We start from the raw sequence: 16,328 nt of genomic DNA, 5'->3' as shown, positions 1-16,328 counted from the left end.
TTGACTCATCAGATGATGTCATTGACCAAGCCCCTGCACCATATAGCAGCACGGTGATAATGAGTGACTTGTAGAGTTTGGTCTTTATTGGACGAAAGAGAACTTTATTTCTCAATTGCCTACTCAGTCCGAAGTAGCACATCATCTTGGCAAGATTTATTTTGCGTTGGATTTCCAGGCTGACTTTGTTTTTGGTGTTAATGCTGATTCCACCTGCCTGTATATACGCAGACTAATTCCCTCAGTTTTGCAGATATCGATCTAAAATTTTGACTTTAACCTTTTCTACTCAAGAAGCACTGATTTGTCAGAAACACCGATATTGGGTCACTATAATCTACAGTTTCCATACAAACTGATCGCTCAAAATCAACTCATGGAACCTTTTTTATTTGTGCTTATAGCTTCGATGCGGTAAAAGATAACATGCGATCTCAATCGTCGGATTATTCAATTTATTTTAATTTAATTCATTTATTTAATTATATATCTGTATTGCCTAAGAAAAACCATATTCTCCAAAGAAAGTTAGTCGGCTGCCTCTTTGAATATGCTGAAGCAGTAAAAAGATGAGAACTCTGTAATCTCTACCTGAAATATCTAGTAATGCTCAAAAATCCTGTTTCGGAGTTTATTACCATTTTTAAACTATTTTATTGAACCCTATATTCCGAGTCTCTAACCTACATTAGTCTTTTTAACATCGACTTCGGAGTTTGAAAGTTCTCAGTATTTTGCTTCATAGTAACAGGAACGTGTGGCGATTACACTCAGTTTCTCAGAGAGAGAATAAAAATTCCAGCTAAGAAAATTGATCATCAGTTAAGATAGATAATTTTGTAAAGTGTATTGGTTTCTTCTCCGCATACGTTGACGGATTATGAGATATAAATACTCTACGACTGATAAGAACAATTTAACTACTTCTCAAAAAGACCAGATTCAAGATATACTAAAATAAAAATATACTGTAAATATATAAAATTTCTTTTTCTCCCAAACGCAATGTCGGTTGCCCCACAACAACTTTGCCATTTGAAGGCAAACGGTCACGTCAAAGTGCCTCAACCTCTCAAGTGCAGGAATGCTAACAATTTTACTTTATTTCGATTTCAAAACTTTTTGAACTGCTTGGTCATTAACAACATGAAACACTTTCAGACAAACTTTCATACATTAAGTACATTTTGACTAATTTTTGACAGTTCTTGAAGTCTTGTTAACAGAGTACTATATGGTCGCATGTATAGTACTATTCCTTTTAAAAAGAATGTGTGATTGTGCAGATTCTTTGGTGATTGTACCAATTACTATTATAAAATATATTGATAATTGAAAAAGTATTTTCGTATTTTGTCAATAGATGTCTTTGCAGTCGTATATATCCAGTGCTACCAATCACATTGTGTCGTACACTATAGTTTTGGAAGGGTGAAATTTTAAGCTTCATTTAATCAAACAAAAAATTCGGCGAAATTGAAAAAAAGTTACAGCTGTTTAAAAATGAGTGAAAATAATGAACAAATTCGCTATATTTTGAAATTTTTATATAAAAAAGGGAATAATGCCACGCAAGATAATAATGAAATGTGTAAAGTTTTCGGAGATGATGCTGTATCTAGCGGAAAGATGGCAAAAAGTAGTCGACCAAAATGGTACATGTTTTTTTATTTATTAGTATAAATATAAAAAAATAAGTTGAAGTTTGATTAGAAATACGAAAAGACTTTTTCGACTACACAATGGCATAATTTAATAAATGTATTAGTAAATATTATTTAGTCTATAACCCTGTTAGTTGGTTAAAACGAATTTAGTTGAGTTTCAGACAGGATGGAAGTAAATGATGAACAGCCACACAACTCTTTCACACAATCGATTTGGTTACGAATGAAATAGCTTTGTGAATAATGTGAAGTTAGCTGCAATTTCTCAAAAAGTTTTCAGCGCCCATGGAGGTTAAGCTTAAAGTCGGATTTTTTTTTGTCCACACTCTCTCATATTAATTGTATATTATATAGTTTTTGTTTCAAATGTGATTATTTTCTACTGATCTTTAAAAATGGGGTAAAATCCATCCAGTTCAGGCAGAAAAGAACCTCTTCTTCTTGAGTATGTGTGGTATAAGATTGTAGTATTATTTAGATAAATTCCAATTTCCAACCCAATAACAGAAAAAATATGAAAATAAAGTACACCACTGACCCACCCTAATGTGAAATTTACATATATAAGTCCATGTAAATATATATCTAGTATACTTAGTGTACATACAAACATTTTCAATTACAAATGAGTATATGTATGTATGTATGTCGATAAATGTATTTTAATGAATGTATTTACACGTTGCCAACAGCATTTAATTTACTCGAACAACATTAAAACGAATTTTGTTCCACATTTGTGCACACGAACACACTGAACTTACAAAATTACTAAGTAATTTAGTTTCTACTTATGTGACTCGGTTTTTTTTCTGTATAATTTACCCATTACTGGTGCCATGCAAACCAAAAATCTTGTTAATGTTGCGCCACACACCCCACTCGCGTCGCTTAACTCTGCAACAAATTCAAAATAATATTTTATATTTTTCAAAATACTTCCAAATATTTGTACACATATATGTATATTCACAACGCTGCATCTAATTTTTCTTATTGCATAAATAAATAAATCCTCAATTTGCGCATCATAAGTCCAACCTTCTTTTTTATATTTTAAATGGAGCAACACTTTTAGCACAAACTGTTCGCAATTTACATTTTCCTAGCTTTCTTTGGCTTCTACACTTGCTTCTTATCTGTAGCATCTTCTTACTTGGCACAGTTGAATTCTTTGTTAATTCTCATATTTACTTTGCCCATCGATCAATTTGATGGACGCTAATTGAACATGTGATTTACTGTTATTTGTTTTCTTTTTTTCTTGTTGTTATTGGAAGCTTAGAAGCTTAGAAATTGTACATGATTTTAACCACAAATCGGCAAAAGCCTCACTTGTTGTTGAGGCTAAATAAATTGCCCCTGTTGGTTGTTGCTATTTAATTCGATTACGTGATTCATGTGCCGACTGGAACACGAAAAGCTTGATTTTAGAAGTATAAAATAATGACTGAGGAACTTTTTTGAACTCATTATAATGTTCACAATTTTTTTCTACTTGTTTAATTGTGATTTGTAATTTTACAGTATTTTTCGCAGAATTTATAAGTGGTTTTTTTCAGTATTACTTGATAAATTGAGGTTCTAAGAGGTTTATTATCCGCAACTAAACTGCTGTTAGAATTATGAGATAATTCTTTAGGTTGGTAATACTCAAGTACTTGTAAAAGCTTCTGTTATTTTTGATTTTGCTTCGGCTGACCTACGACTCTATATATAGTTATGAGTCTGTGTTCTGTTTCAACTCACTGTCGAATATTGGAAATCATGAAAAATGTTATAGCCTCTATTGGGGCAGAAATTTACATTATTTTCGGTTATTAGACTTTATGATCTATAGTTCCAAAATTTTCACTATGACAAGAAGGATAACAGGAGGTTAAAAAGAACGCATACGTAGATTGCCTTTCATATTTCGAGAACTCTAGTGTTGCAATTTGGATACTCATAACTAAAATTTAACATTTTTGATAGTATGTATATTCAGGACATTTTGACATATGAGCGCTATTTGTGGTGTTTACACTAACTTAAAATATTCTGCTCCACCAACAAATTAAATTAAATCGTACACACTCTCGCACGATTATTTTTTAACAACTTTCAACGTGAATTAACTCATCAAAAGTGCATAGATGAACTTAATTTAATTTTTGATGATGAAGCTCTATCAAAGACCAGTGTTTATTGGTGATATGGTGAATTCGATCGGGGTCGTAGATCACTCCCAAGACGAATTTTGGGAAGGTCGTCCAAAATCATATGTTATTCCGGAAACTATTGATTATGTGCGCAAGCTATAATGCCAGGTCATGTGGCCTATCGTGAGATACCGACAACTATATACATATATTATAATATAGCATGTACATTTGACTGTAAAAAAAATTGTTCACGTTGGATTCCACACAATTTGTCAATCGCTCAAAAAAAGTCTCGTGTCGATTGGTCGAGAGAAATGTTAACAAAATACGATAGCGGGGTTTCGAAACACGTCTACGACGTCGTGACAGGTGATGAATCATGGATTTACGCGTATGAGCACGAAAGTAAAAAGCAGTTGACTTTATTGAAACAGCTATACGTGGTCAGATTAGCGGTTGTCTTTCAAGAAATCAGTAAAACCAACCGCCACGACAATACGAGCTCTCACGCATCGACTGAAAGAACTGCATTTTTGAGCACTCAAAACATCGATTTGATGAGTCATCCACCGTATAGTCCTGCCTTGGCACCGAATGACTTATTTTTATTCCCATTCGTAAAAAAAAACTAAGAAGTCAACGTTTTTCGACACCTGAAGAGGCATTTAATGCGTAAAAAAGCATGTATTGCAGCTATCTTAATCAGAGTGGCAAAATGGCTTGGATACCATTTCAGTCTTATCACGTTTTTTTCACCTACAATTTTCTGGAGGTCTAAGGTCAGCGAAAAGTTCTTGGTAATAAAGTAATGTTTTTTTAGATGTGCTTGTTTAGGTGAATCCAAGTGATTACTACCTGTTACTGTCTAAGTTGAATGATTTGCTGGTGAAAATTTTATCTAAAGCGAAGCTTCTGAGTTTTCTTGCAAATAGCGACGAGGGTTTCTATGAGAGTAGCGTTATAAAATTTCATACGCAATGGCAACAATTCGAATCTTCTATTTTATACAAAAGTAAAGGACTTTTTGTAGACCTCATGCTGATCATTCTCAAATTAACAAATATTTTTACTTCCGAAACTTGGGATCGCCGATCTAATTTCAAAATTTGAAAAGGAGTTAAGCGGTGTTATCGAAATAATAAATGCATACATATTTAAATGTACTTCTGTGCTTTCTCAAATCGTAAAATATTTCCTTTTATTTCATCAATAATTTTTCCACAATTTCTAAAACCTAATAGTACGTGTTTTTTCACAAAATTGCTTCCTTGAACTCAAACTTATTTAAAAATGCAAATTTCAACCCAAACTTAATTGAATGTGCAAATTTAAGGATAATTATATGATGAAAATACTTGAAATTCCTCGCTGTTTGAACATTGGAACGCCTGCTGATTGAAAACAGCCATATTCTTTCCGCTTTTGGTTAATTTACTTTCGATTGCCGACAAGTAAACAAAACTAGAAATCAAACTAAAGCAATTCTAAAACAGATAAAACGGTTTTATTGCATTAACATCTGACAGACTAATGGTGATCGACACAAAGTTGATCAAATGCAATTTTTATTGTTGAACCGTTTTTGATGCTGCGGTTATTTGATGGGTCGTGGAATGGTTTTTGGCTTGTACTCGTATGGGCTGAATCCAACTACCATTAAAAAATTGCAGATCTAATTTACAATCTAGTTTAGAAATTAAAAATTATCAGTTTTCCGTACACAATTTCAAAAACTAGAAAATTTATGATGTAAAGGTTGCCAGGTGTATTGAATTCTGTATTGTATTAAATATATTTCCAAATAATATTAGAATTTAGAAAAAAAGAAATTCAATATGAAAGTTTTAAGAAAAGTTATTTTCCCGAATTTTAATACAAAAATATTAGTTTATATAGTGGCATTATTTAGCTACAACAATTAATGAAATTAATTTTTAAAATAAAAAAAATGCAATTTAATTGTTCTAGGATATTAGTGGTTTTTTTTTATATTTTTTTACGAAAATAAATTTATGGAGTTGCCACATGTATTTAATTCTAACTTTTATTTTTTTTGTTAGATACATCTGAAAGTATTGTTTCTCATAATACTACGGGTACAAGAAAAAGTATATTTAAAAAATACTATTTAGCGTAGTTGCCACCTGATTTTAAAAATAAATTTTTTTTTTTTAAATATTTTGCTATAAAAAACGGCTATAACACTTAACATTTCTATAATTGCTTGAATTTATGTATAAGTTGAAACAGGGTTGCCATATTTCAAAAGTTTAAAATAGGTTCGCATTATAATAGTAAAGCAAAAAAGTATTAATATGAAATTAGTGATATTCAACGAAATCTTATGTAAAACTATTAAAAATTTATTCAAAGGAGTCAACGAAATCTTATGTAAAATTATTGAAAATTTATTCAAAGAAGTTGCCACCTTTTCGTTTTTTGAAAAATAAAAAATATAAAAAAGTGTATTCATATGAAATTAGTGATATTTAACGAAATCTTACTTAAAATCATTAAAATATTTATACAAGGAAGTTGCCACCTTTTTGAAAGTTGAAAAATATAAAAAATTGCATTCATATGAAATTAGTAATATTTAACGAAATCTTATTTAAAATTATTAAAAATTTATACAAGGAAGGAAGTTGCCACCTTTCCGAATTTTAAATATAAAAACAAAAATATTTTTCCAAGACTTAAATATTGGTTAGAGAATCGGAAATACATACGCGTATAAATCCGCCAGCTCTATCTAGTATATTCACTTGTTACCTAACACCCAGAAATCTCTTGCAACTAAATCGCTAATTTCTAGCTAAATACTCAATTGCACCACATTAAGTTAAACTGTGGCTAAGTTAAGCCCACTTAAATTTCAATTTGACTTTTTATTAATAGCAAATTTATTTTATCTACCACAATACTTGCGGATATGGATATTATGGCTCACTTTTTGTTAGCTATTTATTAACGATATGCGGTTTTTCATATTATTGAGTGCAAATATGATGAATTAACTCATGCAACAAAGTGCATGACACTTCGCCGCACATTGCGAGTGTTTGTGTCGCCTTTCTCACCGTAAACATATTGTAGTTTAAGTACAATGTTCAAGCGGTTCTATTGTTTATGTTGTGAGCTTTTGCTGAGCACAAAAACAAAACAAAACAAAAACCAAAAATAAAAAAAAACCTTATATGCAACAGTAAAAATAATCACCTTTTAGATAATAAGCCGGTCACGTACAGGGATACATGAATACATGCATGTACGTTTTATGTATTAGGGTGTGTCTTAAATTATTGGTTTGCTTGTTTAAGTACGAAAACAATATTATCATGAGCAAACTTTTTGCATATAAGTACACTGTAAAATTTCAATAATTCTCTTATATGATAAAGTAGATATATAATATAATTTCTGAAAAATCAATAATCAAATATTAAAATGAAATGTAGTGGGCTTGACGTCGGGCATTATTGCAGCTAAAGTTCCCGCCGTTTTAAAATCCACAATTAGTGAATTTAAATGTCTCCACATGTTCAACCAGGAAAGCCCTTATCACTGTAAACTCACTGTCATTGACTTTCACATCATATCAATCTGTTCAAATTTGACCCGGACTGATCCAAAAGAAATGTTCCAAGATTGGTACACGTTTTTGGCTTTGTTCGTGCAAATGGTTTCCAAATGTCAATTAGTATGTGTTTGACAGTTTGTCTGATAGTTTTAACCATAGAAAAACATGAGAATTTTTTGCAAAAGTGTTTTGGGGAGTCTACTTTATTACGTTATTAGGAACACAAGTATTTGAGTGGCACAAACCATTCAGTAAAGGTCGTGAACTCAACGAAAGCTAGCTCATACAAGTCGTCCAGCCACCTTATTAATGACGATAATATCGAAAAAGTTGGAGAAATTGAGGTTAAAAATTTTTGTGTTGGCATCGTAGAGATAGCAGAGGTTCTCAATCTCATGCATTTACTCAAAACATTTTATTTAATGTTTTGGGTATAGCGTGTCAATGCTAGACTCGTACCAAAAGATCTGAAGCTTTTGCAAAAATTACGTCAAGTAGAGGTCACAAAAAAGATACTTGACAACGTAGCTGAGGACACTACATTTGAATATGAAGACGAAACTGTCAAAAATATCGGCCAGACGGCTCTTCAAAAATAAACCGAAATCGCCAGAGTTCAATATGAATTCATCCCACAGGGTCAAATTATCGATAAGAAATACTATTTGTAAGTTTTGCGGTGGCTGAGGACCCTGGTGAAGATACGTGGGATGTGACTGTTACACAATTTAGCGCATGTGGCTTTAAAAATGAGCTGAAACCGAAATCACCAAAATTTTCTGGAAGCACTGAACCCAGCCTAAGCGCTCAGAGATCGAAGGTAATATTAAAAAGGTTTATTAAAATATATTTACTACTCCGGGTCGAATTTGATCAGATGTTATATACATAAATATGTAATCATATTTCCATCATAAATTTTTAATTCTATTTTGATTTTTGATTATCAATTGGTCAGTTTGTCGCACTTTATTTAAATATAAAATATATATATATTTATTTGTTTGTATTCATTTGTTTTCTCATACTATTTGGATCCACCCTAATGTCTATAGAAGCAATTATAAATAAGTTGAATATATGCACATTTGTATATTTATAGATTTGTGTCTCTGCTCACAGTCTGTGTGCATAAAAAAGCAAACATTCAACTTTTTGCTTGATTTTTAATTAAACAAGAAGATAAAAAGCAAAACAATCAATTTGCTAAAAATATATACACACATACAAGCACCTATATTTATCTGCTCGTAGTAAATGCATTCTTAGCACTTCAAGTTTGTCTTCTTGGTGTCACTGCCGGTCACAAGCGATTACATACATATGTATGTACACTTGCATACATATATTTAATGCCGTTAAATGAATAAATGAAATGATAAATTTTTTTTACAAGTCTGGCATCTTAAACTGGCTGTCATTATCTACGAGCTTTTGTATAAGTTACTTATTACAAAGCTATTTACATACGGGATACATTCATCTATATATGTATATGTACATAATTATTTAAGACTTTAACTGCAGCGTACAGAATTGATATTATGTATTTAATCATTTGTAATTACAACTAAACGTAATCCACATCTATGGTATATCCGAATCAAATTCTGAGAAACTAAGTTGTTTTGAACTTTGTTTAGCTAAATTATCTTGCTGGCCTTTATATTTTTGGTCAAATATATTTGAAATCTTTAGTCGAGTTTTTAAATGTGAAAAAAGTGTAGTATTAAATATGCATAACCTCAATTTGTCTGGCTTTATCAGCAAGTGCAGCAAGTAATGACATGAGTAAGAGACGCTTTGGTGCTTAAGAGTATGATTTATGTTGGTTCATTCTTATACTAGATATTGAATTTAAAATAAAATTTATAATTAATAACATTATATGCACAAATAATTTTTCAATACTAAAAAAATTTGCACTAACCTAAACTCTTTGGACATGCTAACCTAAACTACCCAATAAATTATGTTACACAAAAGTTATTGTGCCTGATGTCGTTAAACACTTCAAATATTTCTTTTTTGTGTAATATTCAGTTTTATTTAGAATCTATTTTATTCCTTAAATACTTATAAAAAAATACTCTCTTTTGTATTCGACAGACCTTCCAATTTTCTATGTCTCAAATGTGATTAAAATGGTAATCTTGACAATAGCTTTAAGGTAAGTGAGAATAAACGACTTTTTTGAATTCATTTTATATAAAATTACAAATAATGTGCAACATAATTTAAAGTACTGTAATGACCGGTGATTCGTTTTGGAAATATTTGGATTCTCTTGATCCCGTAAATAATCTCCAAGAGGACAACAGAAAAATGAGCGTAGTGTGAAGTAGATTTTCTGCTTAAAATTTTGCAAATACCAAAAAAAATATTCTTACTATTTGAATCAAGTAGTGATCGAAGGGCTAATCAAAGTTTTGATGTTTTGACAAAAAGGCGGTTGCCCAAAAGAAAAGTCATGTGTTGTCAAAAAAATTTACACTTTAGAGTGGCTTAGGTTAGGTTCGATGATTCCGGCCGGTCACGCCATATATAGACGTAAAGATCCTTAGCAATGCCTGATTGGGTTTAAGTGTTATTTGAGCTGAAGTATTCGTCATACAACACGTCAACACTTTTTGGGAACTTTAAGAGCGACTTGATATCTAACTGTGATACTTCATCTAGTCTCTCGAACTGCGAATTTAATATGAATTCTAGTTGATGCTTGACAGAGTTATAGAAGGTATTTCAGCATCTCACTCATGCCTACTTCTTTGCATGTCTGCATGGATCGATGTTACTTATACCCATCTGGCTGTTGTTGTTGTTACGGGTACCTAATTCCGTTAGGATGGTAAGGATTAGATAAATTGTTAGTCCAACGTTAGGCCCAGGAAACGTGCTGTTTCGACGGAGTCTGATCAAAGGCAGAAGAGTGTCAGATAAATAGAGTTAGTAGGATATGCAAAGAGGTGGCCAGTGTCATGCGGGAACTCATTGCACGCTGGACATATACATATTTGATATGTCAGGGTCTATTCAGGATAAGTAGGAGTTTAAACTGCTATAGTATCCAGAACGAAGTTGCGCAAGGGTCACTCTCGTTTCTCGCGGCAACTCGAGCTCTTCGTCTGCAATGGGTGGTGATTTGACTTCAAGTACGCCATTCACTGAGAGGGAGGGAATGGATCCGCTGTGAATGTCGGTCAGTGCTTTTTGGAAAATAGTTGCGTCCGAAGTCTGGTCGGCATATTGTTTTATGTCATCGACGTAGTTGGGGAATGATTTCTGCGAAAGCACCCAAGCAGAAACTTAACTGGTAACAAACGGGCCTCACTAGGGGAGACGTCAAGAGGAGTGCAGTTTTCTGACAAGTTTGCAGCTCCTTCGTCTGCGGCGTATTTAACGACCGGCCGGCCGTAAAAAGTATGCGAGTTTTTCTTTAGGGTTCTTGCACATGAACTTGGGAATCCTACAATGAAGCATTCCATCTCGCCCTGAACTGTCTGTAAGCCCCTTCGGAAATTTCATTGCATATCATTTGAGTGACTTCCGTATTATCTGCACTGATTCAGTAGTCAAACGAATGGCACTTTTGACAAATCTCTTCAATATTTTCTTTTTCAGGAATTCTTTTGTGACTTGGAATCCAGTACCTTGAGATCCAGCTTCGAGCAATAGATTCCGGCTTAGAGCTGCTCAATAAATCGAAATTATTTTCAAAGATTTCTCTAACAAATACGCTCACATCTCTGAAACTATTTATCTGACCAACTGAAAATTTTCGGAGAATATTTTCAAATGTATGTACATTCGATAGAATGAATATCGATTTTTTTATATTCATAAGTGAATAAACCTCTTAATCTCTATAAAGTTTGTTTACGATTTCTACACGACCCAATATCAACATGCAGAAATGTATAACTTATTACAAGAATTGATTAGTAAATAAGTTTAGGAGCGCGACCTGGCCTTCCTACTTCAATACAATACTTCAAACAGCTTCTTTCACATATAGTAACATTTGTAACCCTTCCAAATTAACGTTTTTCTCAGACTATAACAAAATATTTATTAATCCTAAATTGATTTACCAAACAAACGAGATTTCCTTTGACTTCCCTTGTGCATACTTCTAAAGTAAAAAAGCTACAGTTCGACGTGTCTTGGAAACGTATTCTTGAGCAAATGCAAAGCATTTCACGGAAGAGTTGTCAAAACCTTTTAAATTTTTGCTTAAAGTCGCTGCATTGTTAGAATTATACGTGATACTTCATTCTACGTTATGTAATTATAAAATTATAACACTGTCTTTTGCCTTCTATAGCAAAAGTTATGCTATTCTTAAAGCTTTTTGTAGAATAGTTAAAAAAATATATTCCATATTCAAATATAAAAAATATTTAATTAAAATAATAAAAATAATATTAATTTATCACTTTTAATACTCTCATTGCAACTCTGTGTACTATGTACACCTTTGCGTATGCGTAATCAAATGTGTTTTCGGCGTTAAGTATACGCCGACGCGCAGTGGTCATGCATACCTTCGTCCCAGGGATGGTGTCTAACGCGGCGAGGCTTGCCATTGCGTTTTCTGTGCTTCTTCTCCTCCTTTTTCTCCTCCATTATGCGATTGCTTGCGATAAATTATTTGACGTCACGTTTGGTTCACTTTGATGAAATGCGGCATACGTACACCCGCGCGCTATGTGGATACCCGTTTTCACACACACACACGCACGCATACACAAGACAACAAAAAAGTTTGAGTTTACCGTACTTTTATGTCATTCGATAATTTTATAAAATTTATTTACACGTGGTGTGCACTTGTAAATTCTGCAAGGTGTGTTGCACTGCAATTTTATACATATATACACGTATATGTTTATATATATATTTGTTCAAAGATATATATTTTTACATACGTTTGCATGTATGTGTGTGTTGATTATGTATTTATGCAAGCGCGTCGTTCGTTGCTTTTTGAATTGCGAATAAATTTATTTTTACACTCACACACACACACACTCATATATGTGTGTGAATTTTACGGTTAATTCTGATTTTCCATACACTATGTTCGCGAAATGCGCGCTCATTTGCAGTTCTCCACTGGGCAGCTTTTTGTTGGCTTTTTTCGTTGCGCCTTTCGTGCTGCTTTAGCCGGCACCACCACAAAATCGCGTTATTTTTGTCAAATTTCAAGTATGTTTATATGTACTCGTACTCATGTATATATGCAGGTATATAGACTTTGTCGTTCACACACTTTCTAGCACAGTATTTTTACTTTTGAAATTTCTTGTTGTTGCTACTTTTTCGAATTTTTAATTTCATTTGAGCACAATATTATTTTTTTATTTCCATTTATTTTTTCACAAGTTATTTTTAATGCGATGATTTAAATAATCATTTCGTTGGTTTCTCATTTGGCACTGGGCTTTAGTTGCTTGTTGTTGTTATTGCTAATATATTTGCTAATGCTTGCATTGAACACAGAAAAACTGTAGAAAAATTTAACAAATATTAAATAAATTGAACTATTTTTTTATAAAAAATATTGTTATTATATTATGTTATAACCATATAAATAATAAAATTTTAGCGAAAGTCAAAACTTTATAAAATATTTATTTTTTGTGTATTTAATTTTGAGTATTAGTTTTTATATAATTTTTGTTTTATAATTTATTTTTTTTTGTAGTTTATGCGAATAGTGAAAATAAGTTAAGTTAAAGTATGTATTAGTATTATAATTTAAAAATTTTAATTTTATTAAACTTTGAGTGTTATATTTTGTAATTTTTTTTATAATTTTTGTTTTATAATTTATTTTTATTTTTGTAGTTTAATTTATAATAATTTAAATAGTGAAAACAAGTTCAGTTACAATTTTTTATTATTATTTTAATTTATTATTATTAATTTTTGAATTAAAATTAAAATTTTTAATTTTATTTAATTTTTAATATTATGTTTTATATATATGTATGTTCTTATAATTTATTTATTAAATATTATTAAATTTGTATAGTTTATTTCTCAATAATTTAAATAATGAAAACAAGTTAAGTTAATTTTTTATGTTAATTATTGCTATTAAAAATTATTAAATTAATTATTAATTGCCGAAATTTCATTAATTATTTTTATTTTGCTTATGCATTTATTTTAGTGTTTTTATTTTAAAATTTGTTTGTTTCTAGTTTATTTCACAATATTTATATAATTAAAAATAATTAAATATTTTTATTTTCTAAATAAGTTACATACGTAAACAAACATATAAAATACGAAAATATATTAAAAAAATTATTAAAAAGATCAGTGAACAAAGTATATATGTAGATATGCATATATATAAATATAAAAATATGAAAAAATATTATGTAAAGCCTATATACTTTAGTATAAATGTATATAGGCTTTATATAATACTTTAGTATAAAAGTATATAGGCTTTATATAATATTTTTTTATATTTTTATTATTTTTATATTTAGATATATACATATATATTTTGTTCACTGATCTTTTTAAATTTTTTTTTAATATATTTTTGTAGGTTTATTATTTATATAAGAAAAAAATTATTAAACATTTCTATAAAATAAATATATTACAAAATATGAAAGCAAATACAAAGAAAAAGAAAACTAAAATAACAAAATAACAAATAAAAATTAAATCATACAAAAAATATATTTAAATATTTTATTTAATATATTTAAATATTTTATTTAATATTTTAGTAAAATATTTTTTTTATATTTGTATTTTATTTCAAAATTTTTTATATAAGAAAAACTAAAAAAAATATTTAAAATTAAGTAAATAACTACAAAATAAATATATTATAAAATATTGAGTTTTTATTTAACTATTTTTTTTAATTTTTATCACTATTTTATTTATGTTTTTATATTATTTTACTTCTATTTTTTATTTTATTCATGATTTAAATATAATTAATTAAATATAAATTGGTTATTGAAACAAATCTAGTAAATTATGGAAGTTTTACTTATTACTTTATTTTTATTATTATATTTATGTTTTAGATGTTGCTATTATTTGATTTATAAAAAATTATAAATTGATTGATATTGTTAAAAAGTTAAATGAAAATGTACTATTAACTAAATATGTAAATAATTAAGCTTGCGTACTTTATATAATTATTTGTTTTAACTTTTTTTTTCTCTATTTCTAACTTCTAAGTTTTTTTTTTAATTTTAAAATTGTTAGTAATTTTATAGTTTCATTTATGATTTTGTATGCAATATTTTTTTTATTAACAACGATTTTTATATGTTCTGTCGTAGATATAAATATTATTTATTTTCTGAAATTTTCATCTATTTTAAGTAATCATTTTTATGTGATATGTATGTATTTTTCCAATTTTCATTAACTAATTATGTATATATAGCTTTTTATATTACATGTTTCATTAAACGTTTTGTATATATAATAATATTTATTTTCCTTTTGGAAATTTTTATATTTGCTAAGATTTGTTTTAACTTTTTTTTTTGTTATTTATTTTTAATTAATGGAAAATTTATTACATATACGTATATTTATATCCCGATTCCAAACCTATATTTATATATATATTTTTTATTTTTTTTATTTTATAATTTTATTTTTATTTTAATTTCTCTTATTGTAGTACACATAACAATTTAATTTTTTAGTTTTTATACTATTAAACTATTTTATTTTTATTTATATATTTCCATGAAAATTTAGTCACCACGCGCACTTAGTACACTTGTTTAGCTCACACTCGGCGTCTAAACGCCAACTAATTGGCAGCTGGATGCTTTCAGCTAAACAAAGCTATGCTACAGCTTCAATCAAACACTCATATTAACTGGAGCCGGACAGCTCGCGCTCGCAACGCCAGCTGTTATTGTCATTTACTAGTCCGCTATCAGCTCAATTGTTGTTTTCCGCTGCGCTTTGTCGCTTGCTTTATCTCTGAATTGTGCCGGCGTACAGCTTGTTTAACTCTCTACTTGCTGCTCTCTAAATCAAATACGCCGAGCTTTGTTTGGTTTTAAAACGCGTCGTTGGTTCACACGCACTTTAGTCGATTTTTTTGTGTACCTAGTGTTGCCATATACATTTTTTTGACAATTGCTTGGAAAATTATTTGTGGACCTACTTTTCTTATGGACAGTCACTGCACAAATTTATTCGAAAATAATTATTTTAATTTTTTTTCTATTACTCTACTACTGAACGGTGCGTTGCGAACATGCCAATGTGCGTCCGTTCGTCGTTCGTTGCGTTATGCATCTGCTGACTGATCGACCAGCGATCGCTAGTCGCAGTCGCGACAATATTCATGGTGATCAACGAGCGGCGACATTCATTGAATCTCCACGATTTGCCGTTTTTCCATTTCGATTTCGGACGAATGACGCTGGGCAGCGCGGAGCGGTTGGCTGTTTGGTTCGGCTAGGATGACCTTTTGTAGTTATTTTTATTTTTTTTTTAATTTTTATTTTCCATTTTTTATACGATTTTAATAATATTATTGTTTTTAGAATTTTAAATTTTGTTTGTGGTTTTAATTTTTCTTATTTTTCTTCTCATTTTCCATTTTTAATGATTAATTCTAATATTCTTCTTTTTAGCACTTAAAATTTTTTGTGATGAATTTTTTATATTTTTTTATTTAAGATTTTTAGTCCTTCATTCTTATCCTATTAGAATTTCGATTTTTTCCTTTTAAATAATTTTTTTTTTTATTCTTTGCTCGTATATGACTTATATCTCGTTTTTATTTTTGTTTTTGTGATTTAAATTTTTTTGTACATATATATTTTTTATTTTTCTCCTTCATTCTAATGTTTCTTCTTTAAGAATTTTTAATTTTTTTGTTTTTAAAATTATTTTCAATTTTTTTAATCAATTTTTTTT

General features: G+C 29.8%; 2 protein-coding genes across 5 annotated transcripts in view; one reads left to right on the top strand and one right to left on the bottom strand.

Moving 5' to 3' along the window:
• LOC126763407 (negative elongation factor E) overlaps positions 1 to 9,565 on the top strand; it is a 52,667-nt gene extending 43,102 nt beyond the window's left edge. Inside the window, exon 5 of the transcript XR_007667612.1 lies at positions 9,501 to 9,565. The gene's annotated coding sequence lies outside the window, so the exon portion shown is untranslated. The remainder of the gene's footprint in view (positions 1 to 9,500) is intronic.
• Positions 1 to 16,328, bottom strand: part of LOC126763383 (uncharacterized) — a 68,236-nt gene that overhangs the window by 41,206 nt on the left and 10,702 nt on the right. The window contains exons 1-2 of one of the 4 annotated variants that reach the window (XM_050480843.1): positions 11,936 to 12,078; positions 2,493 to 2,564 (exon numbers count right to left, since the gene is read on the bottom strand). The exons of 2 other annotated variants lie outside the window; for them this stretch is intronic. In XM_050480843.1, the coding sequence (XP_050336800.1) occupies positions 2,493 to 2,564; positions 11,936 to 12,017 (154 nt within the window). In that variant the 5' untranslated portion in view covers positions 12,018 to 12,078. Of the gene's footprint in view, positions 1 to 2,492; positions 2,565 to 11,935; positions 12,079 to 16,328 lie in introns of those variants that run through there. One more of the 4 variants, XM_050480844.1, reaches the window with a different exon arrangement.

The sequence above is a fragment of the Bactrocera neohumeralis genome, chromosome 6, assembly GCF_024586455.1.
Source record: "Bactrocera neohumeralis isolate Rockhampton chromosome 6, APGP_CSIRO_Bneo_wtdbg2-racon-allhic-juicebox.fasta_v2, whole genome shotgun sequence".
Classification (NCBI taxonomy): domain Eukaryota; kingdom Metazoa; phylum Arthropoda; class Insecta; order Diptera; family Tephritidae; genus Bactrocera; species Bactrocera neohumeralis.
This window is presented reverse-complemented; position numbering and strand designations above follow the sequence as displayed.